The sequence below is a fragment of the Bubalus bubalis genome, chromosome 16 (assembly GCF_019923935.1).
Source record: "Bubalus bubalis isolate 160015118507 breed Murrah chromosome 16, NDDB_SH_1, whole genome shotgun sequence".
Classification (NCBI taxonomy): domain Eukaryota; kingdom Metazoa; phylum Chordata; class Mammalia; order Artiodactyla; family Bovidae; genus Bubalus; species Bubalus bubalis.
The window spans coordinates 46184293-46209249 of NC_059172.1; the positions used below are offsets into that span (position 1 = coordinate 46184293).

The following is a 24957-nucleotide window of genomic DNA, read 5'->3' on the forward strand; positions in this document are numbered from 1 at the left end:
TAAAATTTAGTAACAGAAAGATTCCTGGAAAATTCCCAAATATTGGCAATTAGATAACGTCTTTGTAAACAACCCATGGAGCAAAAAAGAAATCAGAAAGGAAAAGAGAAAATTTTGAAGGGAAAAAGCCCAGTGAATCAAAATTTGTGGAATGGCATGATATTATAGCAGTAGTTAGAAAGCAAATTATATCTTTAAATGCCTATAATAGAAAAGAAGAAAGGTCTAAGAAAAATTACCTCAGTTTCTACCTTAAGGAACTAGACAGGGATTTCCCTGGTGGCCAGTGGTTGAGAATTCACCTTGCAGTGCAGGGGACACAGGTTTGATCCCTGGTCAGGGAACTAAGATCCCACATGCTGCAGAGCAACTAGGCCCTCGAGCCACAATTAGAAAGGCAACCTGCAGCAACTACCGAGCCTGCAAGCCACAGCTAGACAAGCCACAGCTAAGACCCAGACCCAAGGCAGCTGAATAAATAGTTTTTTTAAAAAAGAAACTACACAAAGAACAAAATAAACCTAAAGAAAGTAGAAAAAATTATTAAAGAACAGAGTGGAAATCAAAATAATAGAAAATAGAAAAAGAATTGGGAAAAAAAAATCAATGAAAACAAAGGCTAGTTCTTTGAAAAGGTCAATAAAATTGATAAAATATCTAGCCAAACTGGGCTTCCCTGGTGGCTCAGAGGGTAAAGAATCTGTCTGCAATGCAGGAAACCTGGGTTCGATCCCTGAGGCAGGAAGATTCCCTGGAGAAGGGAATGGCTACCTACTCCAGTACTCTTGGCCTGGAGAATTCCATGGACAGAGAAGCTGGTGGGCTACAGTTCATAGGGTTGCACTCCAGAAGAAACAGATGGAATGAACAATTCAATGTCTATTAAAGAATTTGAATTTGTAGTTAAGAACTTTCCTTCTAAGAAAACTCTAGGCTGAAATGGCTTCATTGATAATTCTACCAAGCATTTAAGATAGAAATAATAGCAATCTTACACAAAATCCCCTAGAAACTAAAGAAAAGATAATATTTCTTAACTCATTTTATGAGGCCAGCATTACCCAGATACCAAAACCAGAGAAAGATATTACAGATAATATCTGTAAGATAAAACTACAAACCTACAACCTTCAGAACATATTCAAATATGTTCAACAAAATTTTAGTAATTTGAATACAACAATATACAAAACTGTCAATACATCATGATCTATAGATTTTTGTATCAAAAATGCAAGATTGGTTAAATATTCAAACATCAATCAATATAATTCACCATATTAACACATTAATGAAAAACTTGTATCTCAATATACAAAGAAAATACATTTAACAAAATCCAAAATCCATTCCTGATTTAAAAAAACAAACAACAACAAAAACCCTCAATAAAATAGGAATACAATGGAATTTCATCAGCTGGATCAAGGATATCCATGGAAAACCTACAACCAGCATTACACTCAGCGGTCAAAGACCAAATGCTCTCCACCTAAGACCAGGAACAAGACAAGGATGTCCACTTGTACCATTTCTCTTCACCCGCGTACTGAAGAGTCTAGCCAGAGCAATATGGCAAGAAAAAGATACAGAAGGCGTCCAGATTATAAAAAGAAGCAAAACTGTCCTAATCTACAGAGAAGATAATCATCTTTTATAGACTCTAGCACAAAAAAGTTACTAGAACTAAAGAGTGAGTTTACTATGGTCACAGAAGATCAATATTCAAAAGTAAACAATATTCCTATATACTAGCAACAACAAACAGTCAGAAATCTAAATTTTAAAAACAGTATCATTTAAAAAAGCAAAACCTGAAATGACCTAAATGTTTATGAACAGGTGACTGGATAAACAATTTGTGGTATACCATACAACGGATTACTACTTAACAACAGTAAGTATGAACTACTGATGCAAGTTATAACATGGATCAAGTACAAAATTATTAAGCTCAGTGAAAGAAGAGAAATACCATTCCTTCCCCAAATATGGTACATTTGTATCAAATTCTAGGTGATACAAACTAATGTCTTGTGTCAAAAAACAGATTGGTGGTTTGTCCCACTCCATGGAGTGTGGGAGTTCCAAGAAGGAAGAGGAAAAAAAAGCTTACAAAGGACCCCAAGGAAACTTGCATGTGAATGATTTGTTCACTACCCGGATTGTGATGAGGTTTCATAAGTGCATACATACATCAAAACTTACCAAACTATACACCAAAACTGGCCTCTTGTCCAAACACAGCCCAATTAAGACTACTCTTTCAGGAAACTGCTACTTAATCAATTTCAATTACACACAAGTAAAAAAAAGTCATGCCTTTCTTCTCCTATTAAATTATAAATTATCTTTCACTAAACTACATCGATTCTTGCATCCCTCTCTTAAAATGGTTCATGTTCTCATGAAACCAGAAGTTTTTCTACCATCAGACTAAAAAACAACTACCATCTCCAACTGATCACCACTTGAAAATCTCACAGATCAAATTTATTATCCAATAATGTTAATACAGAACTCAAATAAGAATCCTTAACCATGAATCCTCTAAGATCACAATTTTTATTAACTAAGAAATAATGCTTCCAGCCGAGAGCCCATGCTCCACAAGAGACGTCACGGCAATGAGAAGACCATGCACAACTAGACACTAACCCCCTCATCACAACTAGAGATAGCCTACGTGCAGCAGCAAAGACCCAGTGCACCCATAAAAATAAAGAACATTTTTTAAAAAAAGAATGCTTCCAGCACCTCTAGATATGTAAACAAACCCATCTTAAATACAAACCCTAATATTTTTTTGCAAAAAAAGTTTCATTTTTAAAATTTACAACTTTATGAGCTTCTGACTTCATCTTATACCAACTTTCACTTAACATCAAAATCAACAGGCAGTAAGTCTCTCCAAAAGTTTTTAAATCTTACTAAAATAGTCACCCTCAGAAGCAAGTATCTATTTATATCAAACTTTGGAATATTAATTTCATATGAATTTCCACATGTGACTTTGCCACCTAATTTGTTAAAAAATTCTCTCTATATATACAACTTCCAGTGATAGGCAGATTCCTAACAAAGAGAAATTTTAGGGTCTCTATCATTTTGTACAGTGAAATGATGGATTCCTACAGGGGTTGGGGGTAATAAAACTAAAGTAATATATATAGAGAAATTTTTAAATACAACAATATTGCAAAGTTTATAACAAAACCCATGCCACTCTCAGAATGGATAATGTGTGGCACATACATACAATGGAATACTACTCAAAAATTAAAAAAAAAAAATGAACTACTGACACATTCAACAAAGTGGTAGTATCTCAAAGGCATTATGCTGAATGAAAAAACCCAAACCCTAGAGTTTACATACTATCTGATTTCATTTACATATTATTCTCAAAATAGCAAAATTACAGTGATGGAAAACAAATCAGAGGTTGCCAGAAGTTAGGGACGGGGAGAGGGTAAGACTCTAAAGGGGCAGCATGTAAGTTTCTTCATGGTGATACAAAAGTTCTGCATCCTGATTGTGGTGGTAGTTACACAAATCTGTATGTGATAAAAACATCACACAGAATATATACCAGAAAAAGAGTACATATAAAAACCGATGTCTGTAGTCAGTTACAGAATTGTATCAATGTCATTTTCCTAGTTTGATACACTTAAGTGAGATGTTATCATAGAGGGAAGCTGGATGAAGACTACCCAGGAACTCACAGTACAATTTTTTTTAACTTCTTAAAAATAAAAAATTTTCACAATAAGTTTAATAAACATAAACAAAAAGGCAAAACACAATGTAGAGACAGGAAAAAAAACCCTATAATCAATAAACTCAGTGCTATTAACAAATGTATCCATAAAACAAGGACAGGAATTATTTAATTAAGAGAATGAAAAAGAGTTCTTAGCTATTTTTAAAAGTTAGAAGAAGGCTGAAAGAAAAAACTGGTAATAAAAGAAATAAAAAATGAAAGTGAAAGGATGAGACTAGAGGAAGGCACTCAATATTTAAATAATATATGTTCCACACAGAACAGAGAAAAGAGGGGGGTTATCAAAGAAATAATACATGAAAAATTTCCAAAAATAAATATTATCAGCACTGGCGCTAGAAAATTATTGTAACAAATACACAAAACTAAAATATCTACAAAGTGAGTGGTACTCACTTATGTATGAACCCCTTATGTAGTATACACATGGGATATACAACCTTACACGATATCACTTTCCTGTTTTGAGGAATTATCTTTAAATACTTCCAGCAACATCATATCCTGGTGCATCTTATTAATGTTGCTGAATTTAGCTGAAATTTCAGGATATATAACATCTAAGCATTTCCCATGTCAATTGTTTTTTCCTTGTCAAATACTTCCATGTGTATGTATTTGTGTCTGTAGAGATACAGATACGAAGCTTTACAGTTTATGAGGTGTTTTAAACATCTTTTAAAAATGCATCATTTTTCTTAAAAACAAGGTAAGCATCTTTGTAAATTTCATATTAGATGTTCCCATCCATTTTTTAATTAGTTTGTCCATATTAAAGAAGCAATATTATTTTGAGGGAAAAAAAGGTGTTTCTATTACTATGTTCTATATTATGTTTTAGATTTATTAACTAAACCATTTAAATGATCTTATATTAATATATTTTAAGCAACAATTTGCATATGATTTTTACAAGCATTTTTAATGCTAGGTGAAGAGTTTGCAAAGCCAAATTCAACCCATTATCTCATTTTATAAATAAAGTTTTATTAGAACACAACCATGTGCATTAATTTACATATTGCTTATGGCTGCTCTCATTCCATAATGGCAAAACTGAGTGATTTTGACAGACTCTGTAGCCCACATGGCCAAAAACATTCACTATCCAGCCTTTTACAGAAAACTCTTTGCTGATCCTCACATTAAGTGTCAGCAACTGTGATGACATAAGAAATGTAATTAAACTTTTAAACCTATTTTCAACAAGTTTAATGCAAATTTCTCTCCCTTCTTTTCCCTTTTTTTTCCGTTTGCCTTTTCTATAAGCTTTTTGTTCTTCTTAATTTATGGTCAGTTTCCCAAGAAACAAAAACTAATCACTGAAAAGGCAGTTCTCAACTGAAGAAGGGGCTATGCTCTAAAAGGCTATCTGTTAGTATGTTGTTTGATGCATACTGTCCATAAATATTTTAAGCCATACTTAAGTCCCAGATTCTCCCCTCCTCCCCTGCCGCCAAAAGACAAGAAATATAGCTCAAGAATAGTTTTAATACTAGTCTTTCTCTTCTTAAAATCTCACTGTCAGACACGTCAGCAACTCTAGTGAGACAGAAGCAGCAGCAATAGCAAGGGAGCCTTATATACTGTTGTATGACCACTCTAAGAGTATGTTTTCTTTGAAGTGAAATGAAGACCTAGATCCTAAGAATTCTGACAGAAAAGGAACTCTTTTTTTTTTCCATATGAAAAGATATTTATTGCTATTTCAAGCCAAATTTATAGCTTGAAAAGTTCCAGATACTCATTTCCCCCACCCCCCAGCTTTTTCTAGATTCTATAGATCTCTCTGTCCAGAATGTATTAACTGATTTTTTTAAAGCACTGTCACTGGAAAAGGAACTCTCACTGGTCAAACATTTAACACTTTACTATCAAGGTGACTGTTGGCTTTCCTAACTGACAAAAATTATTTTCATGCAGACAGTGACAGAGGTTTCTTTTGACTTTAAAATAAAGGTTTCTTTTGACAGAGGTTTCTCAGATTTTGAACTTTTTTTAATAAAGGAACATGTTGCTAGGAAAGAACCTCTCCAAAATGATGAGTCTCTGAAAAGAAGTTATCTAATTGTTATATTGCTAATTTTTTTACTTCTAAAAAATAATCATGGTTTTAATTCATCAATAAAGCATTAGGTACTTGCAACACACAATAATTATACGCCATAATAACTAAAATTATTCTTACTCTCTCCTCTAGCAATGTTTTTTAGTTTTATCATGCAGTCATTCTACCAAATATTCACTGAATATCATTATATGCTACTTATTATTCTAGCCATGGTGGATATAAATCAAAGTCTCTGCCCTTAAAATTTATACATTCAAGTGTACAAAAACAAAGAACATATATAATAAATATATTAAATATCATATGCTGGTAAGTGCTATGAGGAAAAATAAAGCCGAGTTAACAGGACAGAGTCATCATTTTCAGGTGAGAGGTTCTATTTCACACAGTGGCCAAAGCAGGACTCTCAGAGGAGAAGATGTCTGAGCAAAGACAAAGTAAAACATAAAACTATGAGACTGAGGGAAGGGTAGATGAAAAAGATCCTGTGCCAAAAGCACTCCTTGGCTTTTTAAAGGCATTCAAGAAGGCTAGGGCAGCTGGAGCACACACAGATAGCAAGAAGGACAGTGTTAAAAGATGAGCTCAGAGATAAGACTAGGACCAGATTATGAAAGACCTTCAAAGAATGTTCAAAGCTTTTTTGTTTTTGATCTGAGTGAAATAGGTACGAATAAAATTTGAATTACATGATCTAACTTATGTTAGATGAAGCAGACAGTGAAAGAAAGAAGGTAACAGTAGGGTCAGTGGCCATTTTGGAGGCTACTACAAACAATCCAGGCAACAGCCAAAGTGACTTGGACCAGGGCTGTAGCAGTGTACATGGCAAACACTGGACTAGACTATATATTCTAAAGAACAAGACTTTGGAATTTGATAGATTAAAAGTAAGAGGTGAGACAGAGGAATCAAGGATAACTCTGATTTTGGCCTGAAAAATTGAAACATTTCAGATTTTGAGTTACCATTCTCCCACATTAGAATAACAGTGGGAGGATTAGGTTTGAAAAGTATAAATGCTTTTTACACACATTAACACTGAAATGTTTGTTAGACATCCAAGTGGATGTCTAATACATCCAAATATGGAGTTAGATACACAAGTCTAAAGTACAGGGAAAAGTCCAGGTTAGAGATAAAAATTGGGGAATTAAAAACCATTATATACTTTGCATTCTCAAGCCCTACCACAGAAAATTATAAAATATTTCTGAAAAATTGATAATCACTATGATCACAGATCACACATAGATCATGATCACAAACTTGTCATGCAAACAGGCTTGCATAACTCTATGAAGCTATGAGCCATGCCATGCAGGGCCACCCAAGACGGACACGTCATACTGAAGGATTCTGACAAAATACGGTCCACTGGAGGAGGGAATGGCAAACCATTTCAGTATTCTTGCCGTGAGAACCCCATGAACAGTATGAAAAAGCAAAAGACATGACACCAGAAGATGAGCCCCCCAGGTTGGAAGGTATCCAATATGCTACTGGGGAAGAGCAGAGGGCAATTACTAACAGCTCCAGAAAGATGGAAGAGGCTGGGCCAAAGTGGAAACGACACTCAGCTGTGGATATGTCTGGTGGTGAAAGTCTGGCCTTGGAGTAAAAATGAAGTAGGGCAAAGGCTAACAAGAGTTTTGTCAAGAGAACATGCTGGTCATAACAAACATTCTTTTCTAACAACACAAGAGATGACTCTACACATGGACATCACCAGATGATCAATACTGAAATCAGATTGATTATATTCTTTGCAGCTGAAGATGGAGAAGCCCAATACAGTCAACAAAACAAGACCTGGAGCTGACTGGTTCAGATCATGAGTTCCTTTTTGAAAAATTCAGGCTTAAATTGGAAAAAGTAGCAAAAACCACTAGGCTATTGAGGTATGACCTAAATCAAATCCCTATGATTATACAGTGGAGGTGAAGAAACAATAGATTCAAGGGATTAGATCTGGTAGACAGAGTGCCTGAAAAACTATGGAAGGAGGTTCCCAATATTGTACAGGAGGCAGTGACCAAAACCATCCCAAAGATAAAAGAAATGCAACAAGGCAAAGTGGTTGTTTGAGGAGCCTTTACAAATAGATGAGAAAAGAAGAGAAGCAAAACGTAAAGGAGAAAGGAAAAGATACTCAACTGAATGCAGAATTCTAGAGAATAGCAAGGAGAGATAAGAAGGCCTTCTTAAATGAACAATGCAAAGAAATAGAAGAAAACAATAGAAAGGAAAAGACTAGAGATCTCTTCAAGAAAACTGGAGATATCAAGGGAACATTTCATGTAAGAATGGGCACGGTAAAGGACAGAAACAGCAAGGACCAAGCAGAAAAGATAAAGAAGAGATGGCAAGAATACACAGAAGAACTGTACAAAAAAAGGTCTTAATGACCCATATAACCATGATGGTGTGGTCACTCACCTAGAGCCAGACATTCTGGAGTGTGAAGTCAAAGCTAGTTGAGGTGATGGAATTCCAACTAAACTATTTAAAATCCTAAAAGATGATGCTGTTAAAGTGCTGCATTCAATATGCCAGCAAATTTGGAAAACTCAGCAGTGGCCACAGAAATAGAAATGGTCAGTTTTCATTCCGATCCCAAAGAAGGGTTATGCCCAAAAATGTTCAAACTATTATACAACTGTGCTCATTTCACATGCAAGTAAGGATATGCTCAAAATCCTTCAAGGCAGGCTTCAGTAGTTTGTTAACCAAGAACTTCTAGATGTACAAGCTGAATTCAGAAAATGCACAGGTACCAGAGATCAAATTACCAACATTCGTTAGACTGTAGAGAAAGCAAGGGAATTCCAGAAAAAAAAAAAAGTCTGCTTTATTGACTGTGCTAAAGCCTTTGACTGTTGTGGATCACAACAAACTGGAAAATACTTCAAGAGATGGGAATACCAGACGACCTTACCTATCTCCTGAGAAGCCTGTATGCAAGTCAAGAAGCAACAGTTAAAACTGGATATGGAACTGAACTGGTTCAAAATTGGGAAAGGAGTACAACAAGGCTGTGTATTGTCACCCAATTTATCTAACTTCTATGCAGAGTACATCATTTGAAATGCCGGGCTGGATGAACCACAAGCTGGAGTCAAGACTGCAGGGAGAAATATCAACAACCTCAGATATGCAGATGATACCACTCTAATGACTGAAAATGAAGAGGAACTAAAGAGCCTCTTGATGAGGGTAAAAGAGGAGAGTGAAAAGCTGGCTTGAAACTCAACATTCAAAATACTAACATCATGGCATCTGGTCCCATCACTTCATGGCAAATAAAAGGGGACACAGGTCAGATCTCTGATGGTGGAACTAAGATCCTGCATGTCTTTCAGTTGCAGAAAAGAGGAGGGGAAGAGTTCCTTTTTTAAGACCTTTGGAGCATCTTTTTCTACTAAAAAGTAAAACCAATAGGAAAAATATATGAAGTACAAATACAATACTTAGTTTTAGAAATATTTATCATATGACCATGAATATTTTAACAAAGCTTACTTTCACAAACCAAGATTCTAGAGAGAAATCAAAGCAATCCCACGCTCACTCATTTTCAAATGGCCTTTTTTTAGGGGGATGGCGGCTGTACAACATGTGAGATCTTAGTTCCTTGACCAGGGATCAAACTCGCACCCCCTGCACTAGAAGCATGGAGTCTTAACCACTGGATCACCAGGGAAGTCCCCCAAATAGCCTTTTGAAAACACAAACTAACTTGTTCCATTAAATTCCCTCCTCCTATGCTTCATACTAAAATTTTAAGTATTAAAAGAATTAAAATTTAAAATCTGAACTACACTGCAATTAGATTGATAAAATTAAAGACTAAACCAAATGCTCAATGAGGGGCAAACCATTAACCCTCTGGTTGAGAACCACTGTCTTTATTCTATATTCTAGGACCAAATAACAACAACAATGCTAACATTTGAGCATTTAGAATATGTCAGGCACAACAGTGAGCACTTTACACATATTTTCATTTAATCCACAAAACCATCCCCTTTTCACAGTTGAGAAAATGATGGTTTAGAGGCTAAACAACTTACCTAAAATCATGTAGCTAAGCAAGTGGCAGGTTTGAGATGTGACCTAAGAAGCACAACTTTAGGGTTCATGCTTTTAACCTTAACCAAGTCTGACTCAAACGTGAGTATAGTTTCTTTTCCAAATGACAGTTCTTCACATATTTGAAGACAACTTCACATATTGAAGACACAACTCTTATTGTGAGATTCCTTAACATCTATCACAGTTGCCCCCAAGACCTCTGAATTTTCAGTTTCCTAAGCTGATAAGGCATCCAATTTACTCACATCCTTCCTTCTGAATTTACACAGAAGTAAAAACAATACTTTGGTGTAATGAAGTGGCTCTAACCTTCTTTCCCATTCATTACGATGGTTCCTAAGGGGGGTGGTGGTAGGGGAAAAGATGGGATGATGGCAGCCATACTGTACTTTTGTTTTATATCAAGTTTATTGCCAACAACTACCCCTCAAGTCTTTTCCAAATGTGATGCTATGAAGTCCTGCTAACAATATATATTTGCTTTTCAGTTCTTACTTAGATTCTTCAAAAGTTCATTTTAATTTAGTTCAACAAATCAGATTTGTCTTCAATATGTGAAGCTGTCTTCAAATATGTGAAGAACTGTCATTGATCATTAGCTTTTTATTTACTATCCTTTCTTCACTGTTACCTATAAATTTAAGAATTTTCCTTCTCTATAAGCAATAAGACAAACCAATGAACACAGCCACCTTCTAAGATCAATAACCTCTGAACAGGATCCTTCAAAATGAAAACTGTGTTGATTAACACAATCCACTAATGGTTAACTCATTTTTCTTCACCCAAGGGGAGATATATATATATAAAGACTTCACCAAAAACTAAGTTAAAACGAAGTTGAAGTACAAATACATATTGCTACTAAACTACCAACTGCATGAGAGAAAAATTAAAGTTGTTCTGACAATCTGTTTTTAGCAAACCCATTCTGGATAATTTTTAACCTGTTCTTTCCTTCAAGTTAGTCATAAACTATCTTTTGTTTTTTGCTCTAAAATCTCTTATCTTTTTCAAAATCAGGCCTAGGATCTCCCACCTTTTAGTACTTCTTGTATTCTCCTGAAACCCTTTAAAGACTACAAATAATATCAATAATTTTAAGATTTTACAGTCAGGTTCTTTTTTAACTATAAGATGTTCCAAAAGACAATTCATTTAGCCAGATGCATTACCTATCTCTATATTAATGGTGGTTTCATTCTTTACTAGAAATGTCTTTGCTATTATTATTGATGATGGTGGTAGTTTGCTCTTCCTTTCTGTCAAAGAAGCTCCTAAATAAGAGTTGATGGATTTTTTTTTTTCTTCTCTCATTCCCATTCACTATTATTACACTTTCATTGATAACCTTTTGAAAGTGTAACATAACTCTTTTGGCTGGCCGTAGCATTTTTTAAAAGTCTCAGCTCATCTGAGCTCTTGTTTCCTTGATGTTTAAAAAATATTTTCTATACTTTATTATGGCAATCTTATTTGCTCTGTTTTAAAAGTAATGTGCATATCTTTAAAGAATTCATTGTATAATCACATTAAGGATCTTTTTCCTTCTGAAAAGTATCAAAACTGTATTTTTACTGAACTCCTTAAGATATTCTTCTTTTTTAGATAAATTTATGCTGTGAAATCAAACTGATCTTTTATCAAGAACCAGAAAAACTCAAATTCAATAAAATTACAAAACATATATACAGAAAACACTATGCAATTCTTAAGAATTATGCTATAGAAGACTACCCCGTGACACAGAGAATGTTCCTGATTAAGTTTGCTTTTCATTAAAAAAAAAAGGGGGGGGGGTTATATAACAGTACATGTAGTAATATCCCTAAATCATTTTTAAGTGTATACATGTGAATTTACATTTTTATATATACACAGGAAAAAAAAGGTTATATACAAAAATATTTATAGTTTTTCTTTTGATAACATTTGTATTTTATTCTATGTGCTTTTCTTTATCCATCAAATTTATGTAATAAATATGTATTACTCTTATAATAACACAGGCATTATCTTTTTAAAAATCAGCCAAACTAGAGAAAAAAATATTCTATAAAGTGTATGACAAAAAAGTCTAACATGAGACTTCTGCCTTTATAACTTTATACTTAAGCAAGCTTAGAAAAACATTTCTGGACACCAAACCAGAGAAAAAAAAAAAAAGGCCGAAACAAGATACCTCCAGTTAGTCTAACTAAACAAACATGTTGTAACAATCGTTCACACTTTTAGAAATTAAATGGGGAAAGTCACAAGAACGTCCTCACATTTCAAGTAAAAGAATGTTACAAACTACTTAATAACATTTAAAATAATTTTAAAATGTTGTATATCCCCCCAAATCCCTAAAAAATGAAGACTCAGTAGGATAGGGATAATGAAGACAAAAGGAAAAATACCATTAATCAAGTTATTTTAAATTGTGCCAAAATTTCCTAATAAAGTAAGCACTGTCACCTGTAAAGACTTAAAATCTTATAGGAAGAATAACTGTCTTTATTTAGGAATGTTTTTCTCATTGAAAATCAAATTGCATTATTCCGAAAACTTATCTGATTTACTCTTTCAATGGCAGTATCTAGATCATCTACTCAGAGTCCGTGTTCTAAAAGACTAGAGAAAAAAGTCATCTTCACCAGTTAAAACTTTATCATTCAAATACATTCAGTTCTGTAAAATACATATAAAATGGATCAACTAATCCTTAATTCACCCAAAAGTAAAACTACATTCATCTTCTTCTTTAGGAAATTATTTCAATTATTTCATTTATCTTGAATTTCATTTTCAAATATATAAAAAATATTATTTCAAAATTAGCTTTTCCTTAAATAAAATTTTGTATGACATTCATAAGAAACAAGATTAAACATAATGCATTCTCAAGTTAAATGATGATTCTACTAAGACTTTAAATGAAATAGGAAACAAAGCCTCAAATCCATGAAAATAATAAAAACACATACTATTTTAAATAACATGCCATTAAACTGACAATCAAGACATATGATCTTTAACATTCAAAAACATAAATGATCATAATGAAACAAAAGCCAAACCTATCTCTCTCCACCTCTCTCATATTTATAAGTCTATAGAATTATAACCCAGCATATTATCATGTAATAAATGAATACACACCTTACTTTAGTATATGCCAAGGCAGACACACAAAAACAAGAAAAAAATTTTGAAATCAGAGTATAAAGGGACTCTGCTTTTTCAAACAATGCAGCACTGAAAGCCAGGTCAGCATCCTTGGGCATTACTAGGAAACTTTAGCACATCTGATATTTCCATCATCTTCAGAATTCCTCTGAACAATGAAAAAATTTCCCAGTCCCCTACCTCACCTGTCTACAGACTTCCTTTAGCTTTCCTCCCTCTATTGTGTAATAATGCTATTGCAGTTATTTTGGCCTTAAATATTCAGAGATACAACCCCCGCTTTGTATTAATTCAGTTCATTTTCTCACAGACCCTGACTCAGCCGTGGGTTGTGCAGCACTGACGTTTCTAACCAAACAGCATCGTGTGAGCTGTGATCATCCCATTTCTCCATCTCTGTGCAGTGATTGGATATTGTAATTGATAGACAGGATGAAGAAAACTCAGGAGATGAGGGTTAGTGATATGTAGATATGTTGCCAAATACCATCTGTAAAGCTAATTCTAGCTCTGCCAGCTTGCCAGGTTTTAAAAAACTAGGATGCAGCTAACTTTCTTTTTTCCTTTCAATATTTTATTGTGTACCTTTTCTGGGCAATAAAGCTTCTCTTTAAAACCAAAGAGAAAATATTATCTGTACTTTAAGGACTCACTAAAAGAACTACTCTTTAAAGCAACCCAACTTTTCCATTTCTAAACTGCTGCTAGGACTAAAGAGCAACTTAAAAAGGAAACTGGAAAGCTCAATCTTCATGCAGAAGAAAGGAGCATGCGTACTTCTATGTGGGAATGAACCCTTGCGGCAAAGTCTGATATTGAATGTATGATGCATTTATCTTTAGTAACCTGAGCAGACTGCAGATCTGAGCTTTAAATAGCTGTATTCGACCCAATTCAAATATGCAAGAGCTTTTAGCATGTTGTCACTCTAGAGCATTTTAACATTAGTTATATAGAAAAGGTGCTCTTTCTTTTTCATTTTTAAATAGCAAAAACTCCTCTAATTTATAATTTAAAGAAAGGTGTCACAATTCAGGCCAAATACACTTCAACTGAAATAATCTTTAACTTCTCAGCAAGCTACCAAACTCCTCAATATAAGTAATAACTATACAACTACTAGTGAGAAAGAAAAGTTGAGTAATTTTTCAACTAATTTATTTGTATGCACCTGCAGAGGAATCATAGGGACCCTGAATTTCATCCATGTCCAGATCAGCTTCCCTGTCTTGTCTTTTATATCAGTGTTATACCTATGAAATCTACATTCAAAGAAACTTCACAAAAGAAAAGTATTATTTAGTTAGTTAGTTCAGTCGCTCAGTCATGTCCGACTCTGTGACCCCATGAATTGCAGCACACCAGGCCTCCCTGTCCATCACCAACTCCCGGAGTTCACTCAGACTCACATCCATCGAGTCAGTGATGCCATCCAGCCATCTCACCCTCTGTCATCCCCTTCTCCTCCTGTCCCCAATCTCTCCCAGCATCAGAGTCCTTTCCAATGAGTCAACTCTTTGTATGAGGTGGCCAAAGTACTGGAGTATTATTAGGTATTATTAATTGTATTAGGTAAAAGAGAAATCATAATTCGATATTCACCAAACCCTCAAACCTCCAACATAAGCATATGAATATAGTAATTACTATTGCTACTTCTATAATTCAAGAAATGTATTTTTATCCTTGCCAGTTAGGAAAAGTAGAGGGAAAAAAAAAATCAAAGGAAAAGGATTTCAGAAAGCAGGCTATTCCAATATGTGAAAAGATAACTTTCTAGAAAAACTGCAAAAACTGAATCAATAAATATGCTTATTTCTTTATTGTTAAAGTCTAAGTGTTTTTAGTTCCAAAATTCACATACTGATATGATATTTGTAGGTGAGGTAATTAGCTCATGAGGGAAGAGCACTCATGAATGGGACTAATGCCTTTACAAAAGAGATCCCAGAAAGATCCCTAGTCCCTTCTACACCATGTGAGAACACAGGGGAAAAAAAAAAGTCTGTCTGAAGCAGCAGGCAAGCCCTTACCAGACACCAAATGTGCCAGCATTTTGATTTTGGACGTCCTAGCCTCCAGAACTATGTGAAACAAATTTCTGCTGTTTATAATATAGTCACCCAGTTTATGGTATTCTGTTATAGCAGCCCTAACACACTGAGCCATTTAGTTTTTGTAGATTTAAATCCCCAATTCTGTTTGCGGTGGCAATGTGAGCACTTATATTTCTCAGTCTCCATGATCTAGAGATGACCATATGACATAGTTCTAGCCAATAATTTATAAGCAGATGCCTGCTAGAAATTTTTGAGAAATTTAATTTCCTGATATAAATGAAACCTCTTTCCCATTATCCCTGTCTCCATTCCTCCTTGTCTGGAGGGTGGACATGATGGCTGGAACTGTATAGTAAGCCATTTTGTGATCATGAGGAAACAACAAGAGAAAAATCAAAGATCTTTGACCTTAATATCCTTAAGGATACTAAGTCACTAAGACTACATCAGGTGATGCCTCCCTGTGGACTTCTGTGTACAAAAAAAAAATAACACCCTAACTTAAGCCAGTGTTTACTCTGGCTTTTACTCAAATATCCCTAAATAAAATACACAAGATTCAAAAAAAAAGGATGCAAAAATATGTAGAAGGACAGATGAAAAAAAATTAGCCATGTAATGATAACTTGAAGCTGGGGAATGAGTACATAGGGGTTCATTATAACTGTTTTCTCTTATATGTATTTTAAATGCACCAAAATAAGTTACTGAAAATTTTTAAAAATAAAAAGAATAAGCAGCTTGTTCATAAATTCCAGCTTTGTAATCTACAAGTTCGGTAGTCTTAGACAAGTTTATTAACCTCATTTTTTCTATCTGTTAATTGGAGACAATAATACTATTCATAGAGTTCAACCTTCAGATTTAGTCAAGGTAGTTTCCAGAAGGTCCTTGGCAGCAATGCCCTCTATCTATCCAATTATCCAAGGATTAGTTCAAGTCTCATTTTTACCTGCTCAGGCTGGTACTGATTTCTTCTCTGAACTCTTATTTTACTACAACTCATTACCACAATTTATTGCCCTCTTGTTCTCTAATTGTTCCATAACTGGATATTAAAGTCTTCCACGATGGTACTGTGATAAACTGCTGAATCTTTCCAGAACTGAGCACAGGTTCTCAACAATACTTGTACTATTAGTTTTTAATGCTGCTTAATGAATTTACAATTAATTAAAAAACTACCACTTTAAAAAAGTCAAACTGAATTATTTTTTAAAGCATCCTAAGTTATATGTTTATAAGTACATAGGAACAAAAGCTCCCAAAAAGTAAACTGTTTTCCCATGGGCAGATTTTCCATGAATGAAGTTAAAATAAGATCAAGGATTTCCTCATCTTTCCATTAAAAAACAAAATCAATAAATTTGTATTCACATAAGCAACCAATATTATTGCAATCATATTTAAGAGCACTAGAAAGGTACTGATGTTATAGAAATCAGGAAGAGCTATGTCTGTTACTGAAGTTAAATTACAGCAATTTTAAAACTACTGTTTTTAATAAATCTTTCCCACTGTTTTCACATTTGTTTTTTATAAAGCAAACAATAGCTTATTTTTACCTTGTCACCACTTAATATACAATGCAGTCTTGTACATCAGAAAAACATTAAGAACTAGCAAGGATAAGTTGAAAATCACCTGAAAAACTGTATACAATATATCAGCTATAAATACAGCCCCACATTTAATGAGATAAAACAAGTATCTCTTTACCTCAAAGACAAAATAAATATCCACGTAAACAGGCTGCAGAAAGAAAACTAGAGAACCAACTGAAGGACACACACACGAAAAAAACAAACCAAAAAACACTCACACCATTGGTGTGAACTTTATAATTAAAATCAACTCAACATCTTCAACATCTTCATTTTAGACCTCACCACATTAAAAGTCCACAATAAAAAATACATCTTGTCAGGAAACTTGAATAGTACTCATCACTCATATTTTCTAGCCATGTATATGGTTTAAAAGTAGCTGAATCATTTCTTTAAAATTACAAAAAGGATTTCAATATCACTGCATGTTTTATTCTTTAAGAAAGGTGGTATTAGTTACCCTAATCAGGAGAATTTTACATTCAAGTAAGTTAAACGCTTAATAATATCCCTCAAGTAAATATTCATAAAGCACAACTCTCTATGAAAACAATGTTTACATACCTGCATTATGTGAGGTTTATGATCCGTTAACACCTTAAAATATCAGATCATCAAGTGTTCTAAATGAACTGTTTCTCATTAAGTCACACAGCACAAAAAGAAAGCTTTAAAAATAATATATAAAAGGGCTGAAACTTTTGAACTGAGTTTCACTTAATGCATCAAACTTTAATTGAACCAGGTGAGTCGCAGCAGATAGACTGATTTTACCACTAGGATCAGGATGATAACCCAAATACACACAGTTAAATATGTACAGAGGCAAAGACTGACAAAAGCCCATAAATTATCATACACAATATACTTAGAGCATAAAATAAATTCCTATTAGAGAGTTTTAAATACAAAGAATTAATCTGTCTTGCCAGAGTTCCCAATTAAATTAACTATAGCATTGATTCATGGGGTCAACTAAGGATATTTTAACATTATTTAGAAACAGAAACAAAAATTCATAAAAATACAAATGAGAATTAAATAAACACAAATAAGAAAATTAAAAGGAAGATGTTTCCCTAAAAGCTATTTAAAGAGAAATGCAAATATTCATAGTATTTTGTAAACTGGCCCCCATCCTCTGACAGGCTTTGCCACAACCAAACACAGCTTGGTTCTTCACAAAAATCAATTTTAGCAGAGTTCTGATATGTGAAATACATATTTTCTACCTACCTTGAATGTTTATAAAGTTTACGAGGTCTACTATGCAATTTCCGATCCCAGTTCTCTGGATCACTGGAGTTACTGTCATAGGGATGAGGCCGTCCTGCCATCCCACTGCAAGCTTCCTCACACTACTGCTCTGAAAGCACACATGTAGACCCACAACCTACATAAGAGAGTAGTGTTGGCCTTTAAATCTATTCCATGCAGAATCAAATAGTCACAGAATTGCATATATTTTCTGATATTATTGTGATTTTTTTTAAGTGATTAACAGGATTATTAAACATCAGACACACAAAATGTCACAAATCAGATTCAAATAAACCTGACATCTCTTTAGGTACTTTTCATTTGATTATCTGATTAAATGTGTTATTCCTGTACACAATTTTAATAACATGCCATTTGTATTTAGCAAATATACTTAACTGCAATTTTAGTACCTTTTGCCTCATGTTTCCAAACATTAATATAGAACCAAAAAGACAAAAACAATTCCACAAAAGAATGATCTTTTAGACAAAATTTCATTTGGAATACACTTCTTAATTACTTAAAGTTTACGATGCTTAACAAAACACCTAGTAAGCTGACAATGTTGTTATTTCTTAAACCAAGTTAAAGACCATGAATAAAAATTTAATATTTGTTCAAAACTAAAAGTATGTAAACATCCTAATGTTTCCTTACAGTGCAATTATCAAAAGCCATTTTCTCAGTGATTCATGTATTTTATGCCTTTTCATAGGTAAGGCTTATGACTGTTAGTGCTACGACAGTCATCTGAAATTGTAAGAAAACTCATTTAACAATAGCTTTACAAAATACCTGAACTAAGCACTTTAAAGTATATTCACTATCCAATTTAATCTTAACAATCAACTTACAAAGGTGGCATTATACTCCCCAAAACAGAAGAGAAAAGAGTTTAGTAACTTTGCCAAAGGTCACAATGCTGGTAAACGGCAGGATTCTAAAGAACAATGAGAATGTATTACTACAGAGAATGAAGTCTTGATACTGAAAGATGGAAAAACGCTCAGACTGGAGTATTTTGTTTAAAACTAGTAGGTCAGATTTGACTCAAAGACTGCACAAATACCAAAAGAAAAAACAAATAAGGTTAAATAATTTGAAAAAAATCATTTAAACTGGATTAGAATCCAGGTTTCCAGACACCCACTCCTGTATGCTTTGTATATACTTTTCTAAGTCGGATTTGACAGGGAAGTGAGGAGGGAGTTATGCATAAAAGACAAAGGGATGAGAGGTAGTGGGATGGATGCCCACATTCTCCATCAAACAAAGGCAAAGGGAATCCAGAATTGAGGAAATACTGTACCTCACTGAATTGTACAGGTTATTCCAGAACAATTTCACCAAAAATGCCAAATATAAACTCATGAAAAGTGTTAAGTCTATTGCTGCTGCTGCTGCTGCTGCGTCACTTCAGTTGTGTCCGACTCTGTGCGACCCCAGAGACGACAGCCCACCAGGCTCCCCCGTCCCTGGGATTCTCCAGGCAAGAACACTGGAGTGGGTTGCCATTTCCTTCTCCAAAGCATGAAAGTGAAAAGTCTATCTCAGAGCTAAATTAACTATTTTGCTATGTTTTAATTTTCTTCTGCATAGTTACCTAGTACCTTCTTTCTAAAACAATTGAAAAAACCTAATAATACATGAACATATTAATATAATAAATATGTAAATAAAAAGCTCAAACAGTGAAATAAAAATAGTAAAGGGGAAAGGAAGAAAATTATACAACAGCTAATTCAAATTCCTCAGCAAATGACACACAATTTGCTTAATACTTCTGGAAAAGAAAATGTTTCCTGAAAGATTGCTGAATGATTAAAAATCAGTCATACATTATATGAATATAAAAACCACAAAATTGTTATGAAAACAAAAAAACTCATTTGATTTTTTAATCAGAAAAATTAAAATGTATTCACTAAATAAACTTTTTTAAACTTCAATTTGGTATTATAGTTAGGTATCTGTACTGAAAAGATGAAGCAAAAGAGAAATGTAAAAAAGAACAAATCAGATAAAAGAGAAATTCAGATAGGAAACAATGGCCACAGATCAAAAGAGACCCAAAAGGTAGAAAAGAATAGTAGGGAAAACTGATAAAGGGGGAAAAGAAAAACATAGAGGCTTAGCACGATCTGTAGAATGAGATTTAGAGTTTTTTCTCCTTACTGGACGGATAGGTTTTCCCGGAAGCTATCTCAGCTATTAGCATTTCCTTCAAGGGGCACATTAGCTTCTAACCCTTAACTATCTAAGACACACCCTTCTGGAAACCCATAGAAGGCCACTGAGTAAAGTAATAATAAGCCTGGATGTCTCTGGGGGGCCAGTGGTTAAGACTGCATGCTCCCAGTGCAGGGGGAAACTAAGAGACTACATCCCACATGGCAGAGCAAACAAACAAACAAAAAGAACAATCCTAAGCAGCTAGTCGAGGCTATGGTTTTTCCTGTGGTCATGTATGGATGTGAGAGTTGGACTGTGAAGAAGGCTGAGCGCTGAAGAATTGATGCTTTTGAACTGTGGTGTTGGAGAAGACCCTTGAGAGTCCCTTGCACTGCAAGGAGATCCAACCAGTCCATTCTGAAGGAGACCAGCCCTGGGATTTCTTTGGAAGGAATGATGCTAAAGCTGAAACTCCAGTACTTTGGCCACTGCATGCGAAGAGTTGATTGACTGGAAAAGACTCTGATGCTGGGAGGGACTGGGGGCAGGAGGAGAAGGGGATGACAGATGAGATGGCTGGATGGCATCACTTACTCGATGGACGTGAGTCTGAGTGAACTCCGGGAGTTGGTGATGGACAGGGAGGCCTGGCATGCTGCAATTCATTGGGTCGCAAAGAGACGGACACGACTGAGCGACTGAACTGAACTGAAGCCATGGGAGACACTGATTAAAAAATACAACCCCAAGGAATGAATAAGGTAAATTTTGACTCATATTTTCCACTATTTTATAGTGGTTAGCACATATCTAGTAGCAAGAAAATATCAGTATGTATTCCTAATCAAGCCTACTGAAATTAACAACATGTATATTGCAGCCAGCCACAAGAAAGTAAAGAATGTTCAGATGAAGACTACTGAAAAAGTCAATTGAAAAATCATATTTACATTTCATTTGTTAATAAAACTTGAGTATCACACCATGGTGAAGGATTTCACCCCCACTTCTCATTCCCAATAGTAAGGGTACAAGCATATAAATGAAGTTGGAAAAAAATATACCTGTGTTTGCCTACACATGTTAGCATATTTTTAAATACTACAGATTTAACTAGAAATAGATAAAAAAGCAAATGACACATTAATATTTTCAAATGCTAATCTTTTATATTTTAACCAATCTCTGTGCCATACTCAGTGAATTTATATTTATCTTATTTCATTTATTCATTCATGCACTTACTGAACACCTAATATAATATGCTAAGAAATTTACAGATGCTAAAGAAAGTTGGATATTGTTGTTGTTGTTTTCTTTTTTAAATTTTATTTACTTTTGGCTCAGTAGTTGTGGCGCACAGGCCCATCTGCTTCACCACATATGGGATCTTCCCAGACCAGGGATTGAACCCAAGGTCCCTGCATTGGCAGGAACACTCCCAACCACTGGACCACCAGGGAAGTCCCTTGGACGTTGTTCTTGTGCTCAAAAAGTTCACTGTAGTATGGGAAAAAAAGACTCCACTAACAGCTCTATACCACTTACTCCTGTATCTCTCCTACCTGAGTAGTCTTGTGCCATCACCCCAATTCTTCAACCTCATTAAATCTTGGATGTTCTTTGGGATTCCATCTTCATCTGCTAGGTCCAGGAAGACAGCAGACAAAGAAATAAGAATCAAACCCTTGAAAACACCATGTTTTACACACAACATATACTGAATCAAAAATCCGGAAGTCATCCTTGACCTCTCCTTTCCTACCATCAAATCTAACTTTAAATTCTTCTTTTGACTCCTTCTTTCTCTTATGAATCATAAGGCTGTTGCCTTCATTTAAATCTTTAACATCTATCAATAAACCTCTCAGTTGACTTCTTTATCTCATTCAATTCCACATTTGCTCTGCTGTAATCACAATTATCTTTCTAAAAACTTTAAATGGCTCTTTATTTCCTGATCTAAATTCTTTACCATAAAAAGTTCTTTAAAATCTGACATTTGCATCCCCAATGTCTACTTCATATTAGGCAAAATAAAGATCTTGGTGGGATCTTGTAATCATCAAAAAATAATTACTAGGTTATTGGAAACAAATAGACAAAACAAATAGACAAAATGTAACAATTCGTTACTATGTTTAGGTATGACAGAAATAATGTAAACTCTAAATAATCTAGAAATAAACTGTAAAGAGGATGGATCAACTGGGCCTATTGGCTAAAGACATGCATTCAGGACACTGCCAAAAGTCAATTGTGGAAAAAAGTGATTCAATTGCTTCTCCTCTTGGATATTACTGTCTTTAAAAAAAAAAGGTTGTGCAGGGAACCAGAATCTTGACAACTACAGTATCATAAGTACTCCCTAGGACACCACTTCCAGGCATTACTTGACGGCAATGACCCAGAGAAGAGTTTAAAAAAAAAAAAATCATGACAGTATATGGATACAATTTATTCTGTCCTTACTATTACCAATGTGCTAGGAAGTTTATATACTTTCTCCTATTTAAAGCTCAAAACAACCCAATATTACTACCCTGTTTCATAGGTGAGGAAACGTTAGGGCTAAGATGTGAATCCCAGCCTAACTGAAAGCCCATGTTCTTTCCAACCTAATAAGCGAAGTACACAGAAGTTCATGTATTTGCTCCTTATTGCTAACAGATGTAGCTTTTTAACGGCAGCCATCTTGTGGCTTTTCCCAAACTACTGAGATCTCACTCTAAATAGGGTCACTACGCAAGAGCTTTTTTTGTTAAGTGAAATTGTTTTTATCTCTCAAATTTTGCAAACAAAGTAATTCAAGTGAGGTGTTTATTAGAGAGGAAGACCTTAAAGAGAAAGAAACGAGTGAAGAGAACAGAATCACACAGTGATACCAGGAGCAGTCACCAAGGACTGTCCTCAGCTGCACAGAAAGCCAAATATCCAGAGGTATGGTGGGAAAGACTGACCAAAAGGCAGTCAAGAAGGCACCTGAGCTAGTAAAATGTCCTAAGGTAACCTTTCCTTTGGTGGAAAAGATCAAAAGGAGTGATAGCCCACAGGGCAAATGAGTCATTTGAGATTGGCAGACTGAAAGAGCAAACTCCTAAACACTGACATATTCAGAGGGGTCTAGAAGTAGGAACAATTTCTGAAGGGCCAGAAACCTGAGGGATCATTTGATGAGATTCCCTCTTATAGGCATAAAAGAGAGACTGTACCATCTTAAAGGCACAAAATACATACATAATATAGATGTAACTGTGAAAGAAAAAGAACAGGTGGAAAAACTTTTAAAAGAAAAGGAAACAGAGGGATGAAAAGGAACTTCCTGCAAACACAGTTGAGAGAAATGATCATGTAAGTCTCCTGCAAATAATTATTTAAACCTGGATAAAAATTTTTTTAATTGTTTTAAAGCATTTTTTGGAAAGTGTCCCAAAATACACAGTAGAAAAAGAAGAGTTTACTCTTGAAAAACTCCAACTGGAAGGGAACAGAATCATGAGATCAACTTTTAGTTTTTCTATTGAGGGCCCTTTCTATTCGCCGACAGATAAGGTGAAAGGGAAAGGGAAGTCGCTCAGTCATGTCCAACTCTTCGTGACCCCATGGACTGCAGCCTACCAGGCTCCTCCGTCCATGAGATTTTCCAGGCAAGAGTACTGGAGTGGGGTGCCATCGCCTTCTCCGATAAGGTGAAGGCAGTCACAAAGCTCAAAGTGGTAAACAAAATAGTTCAGGGCTCGAAGTGCAGCTAGAAATTTAAGGTAGACTTACCAGGAATGGAAGAACCACAAGAGCATAAAAATCTGAGCATAAACTCTGCTCAGTTAAATTACACATGAATGGGAGGGTGGGGAGGAGACCCCAGGTAGTCTCTACGGTAGACCATAGAAGAATTGAAAGCTGCATGGCTTAAGATCTATATAAGTTTGATGCTTTTTAACCAAATGCATTCCCCAACCATACACAGCCCAAGCAGCAGAAAGCTGAAGCCCTTACTGGCTTGGAGGTGTCAGAGGACAGAGATTACTACTGGCAGACAAAATAGGTATTAGGAGGAATTCCCCAGAAGTAGGGAACCACAGGGCAGGTGAGCTCCAAAATTTGACTATAAACTCTGCCCAAATTTTTGGCTGACCACCAAATTACACAGATACAGAGAACCCTACCTCACCCTACTCCCCAGGAGACCAAACTGAAAAAACAAGTAGTTGAAAGAAAAGAACTGAGCACAGGTATCAGCTGCCTCACACAATGTGAGCTTCCCCGATGGTTCATCCGTAAAGAGTCTGCCTGCAGCGCAGGAGACATGGGTTCAGTCCCTGGGTTAGGAAGATCCCCTGGAAAAGGAAAGGGAAACCCACACTCCAGTATTCTTGCCTGGAGAATCCAATGGACAGAGGAGCCTGGTGGGCTACAGTCCATGGGGTCACAAACAGTCCGGACACGACTGAGCCACTAACACTTTCCTTTTCACACTGCGTAGGAAACAAAGTTTGCAGATTGAGTCCAGGCAAGTTAATGGTCCGCTAGAACCAAAAAACCCAACAATCTTCACAAAACACCAAAAATTTCAACCCAAAATTATGAGATTCAAAGAAACAAGACAGTAAAAAGGCAGTCAATAGAAACTGACTCCAAGTGTGTCTGAGGCAGGAGATAGTTGGGCCCCAGACTAGGCATTTACAACTGACCTCTTGTTTACATTTCTAAGGGCAAGAGAAAGAAGGGCTT

The 24957-nt window shown here is 35.1% G+C and overlaps 1 protein-coding gene across 9 annotated transcripts in view; it reads right to left on the reverse strand.

The window, feature by feature from the left end:
* BTBD10 (BTB domain containing 10) overlaps positions 1-24957 on the reverse strand; it is a 74526-nt gene that overhangs the window by 30995 nt on the left and 18574 nt on the right. Inside the window, exons 2-3 of one of the 9 annotated variants that reach the window (XM_006054454.4) lie at positions 21792-21867; positions 18028-18184 (exon numbers count right to left, since the gene is read on the reverse strand). The exons of 1 other annotated variant lie outside the window; for it this stretch is intronic. In XM_006054454.4, the coding sequence (XP_006054516.1) occupies positions 18028-18128 (101 nt within the window). In that variant the 5' untranslated portion in view covers positions 18129-18184; positions 21792-21867. Of the gene's footprint in view, positions 1-13097; positions 13245-18027; positions 18185-20820; positions 20861-21791; positions 21871-24957 lie in introns of those variants that run through there. 7 more of the 9 variants (XM_044929556.2, XM_044929559.2, XM_044929558.2 and 4 more) reach the window with 7 other exon arrangements.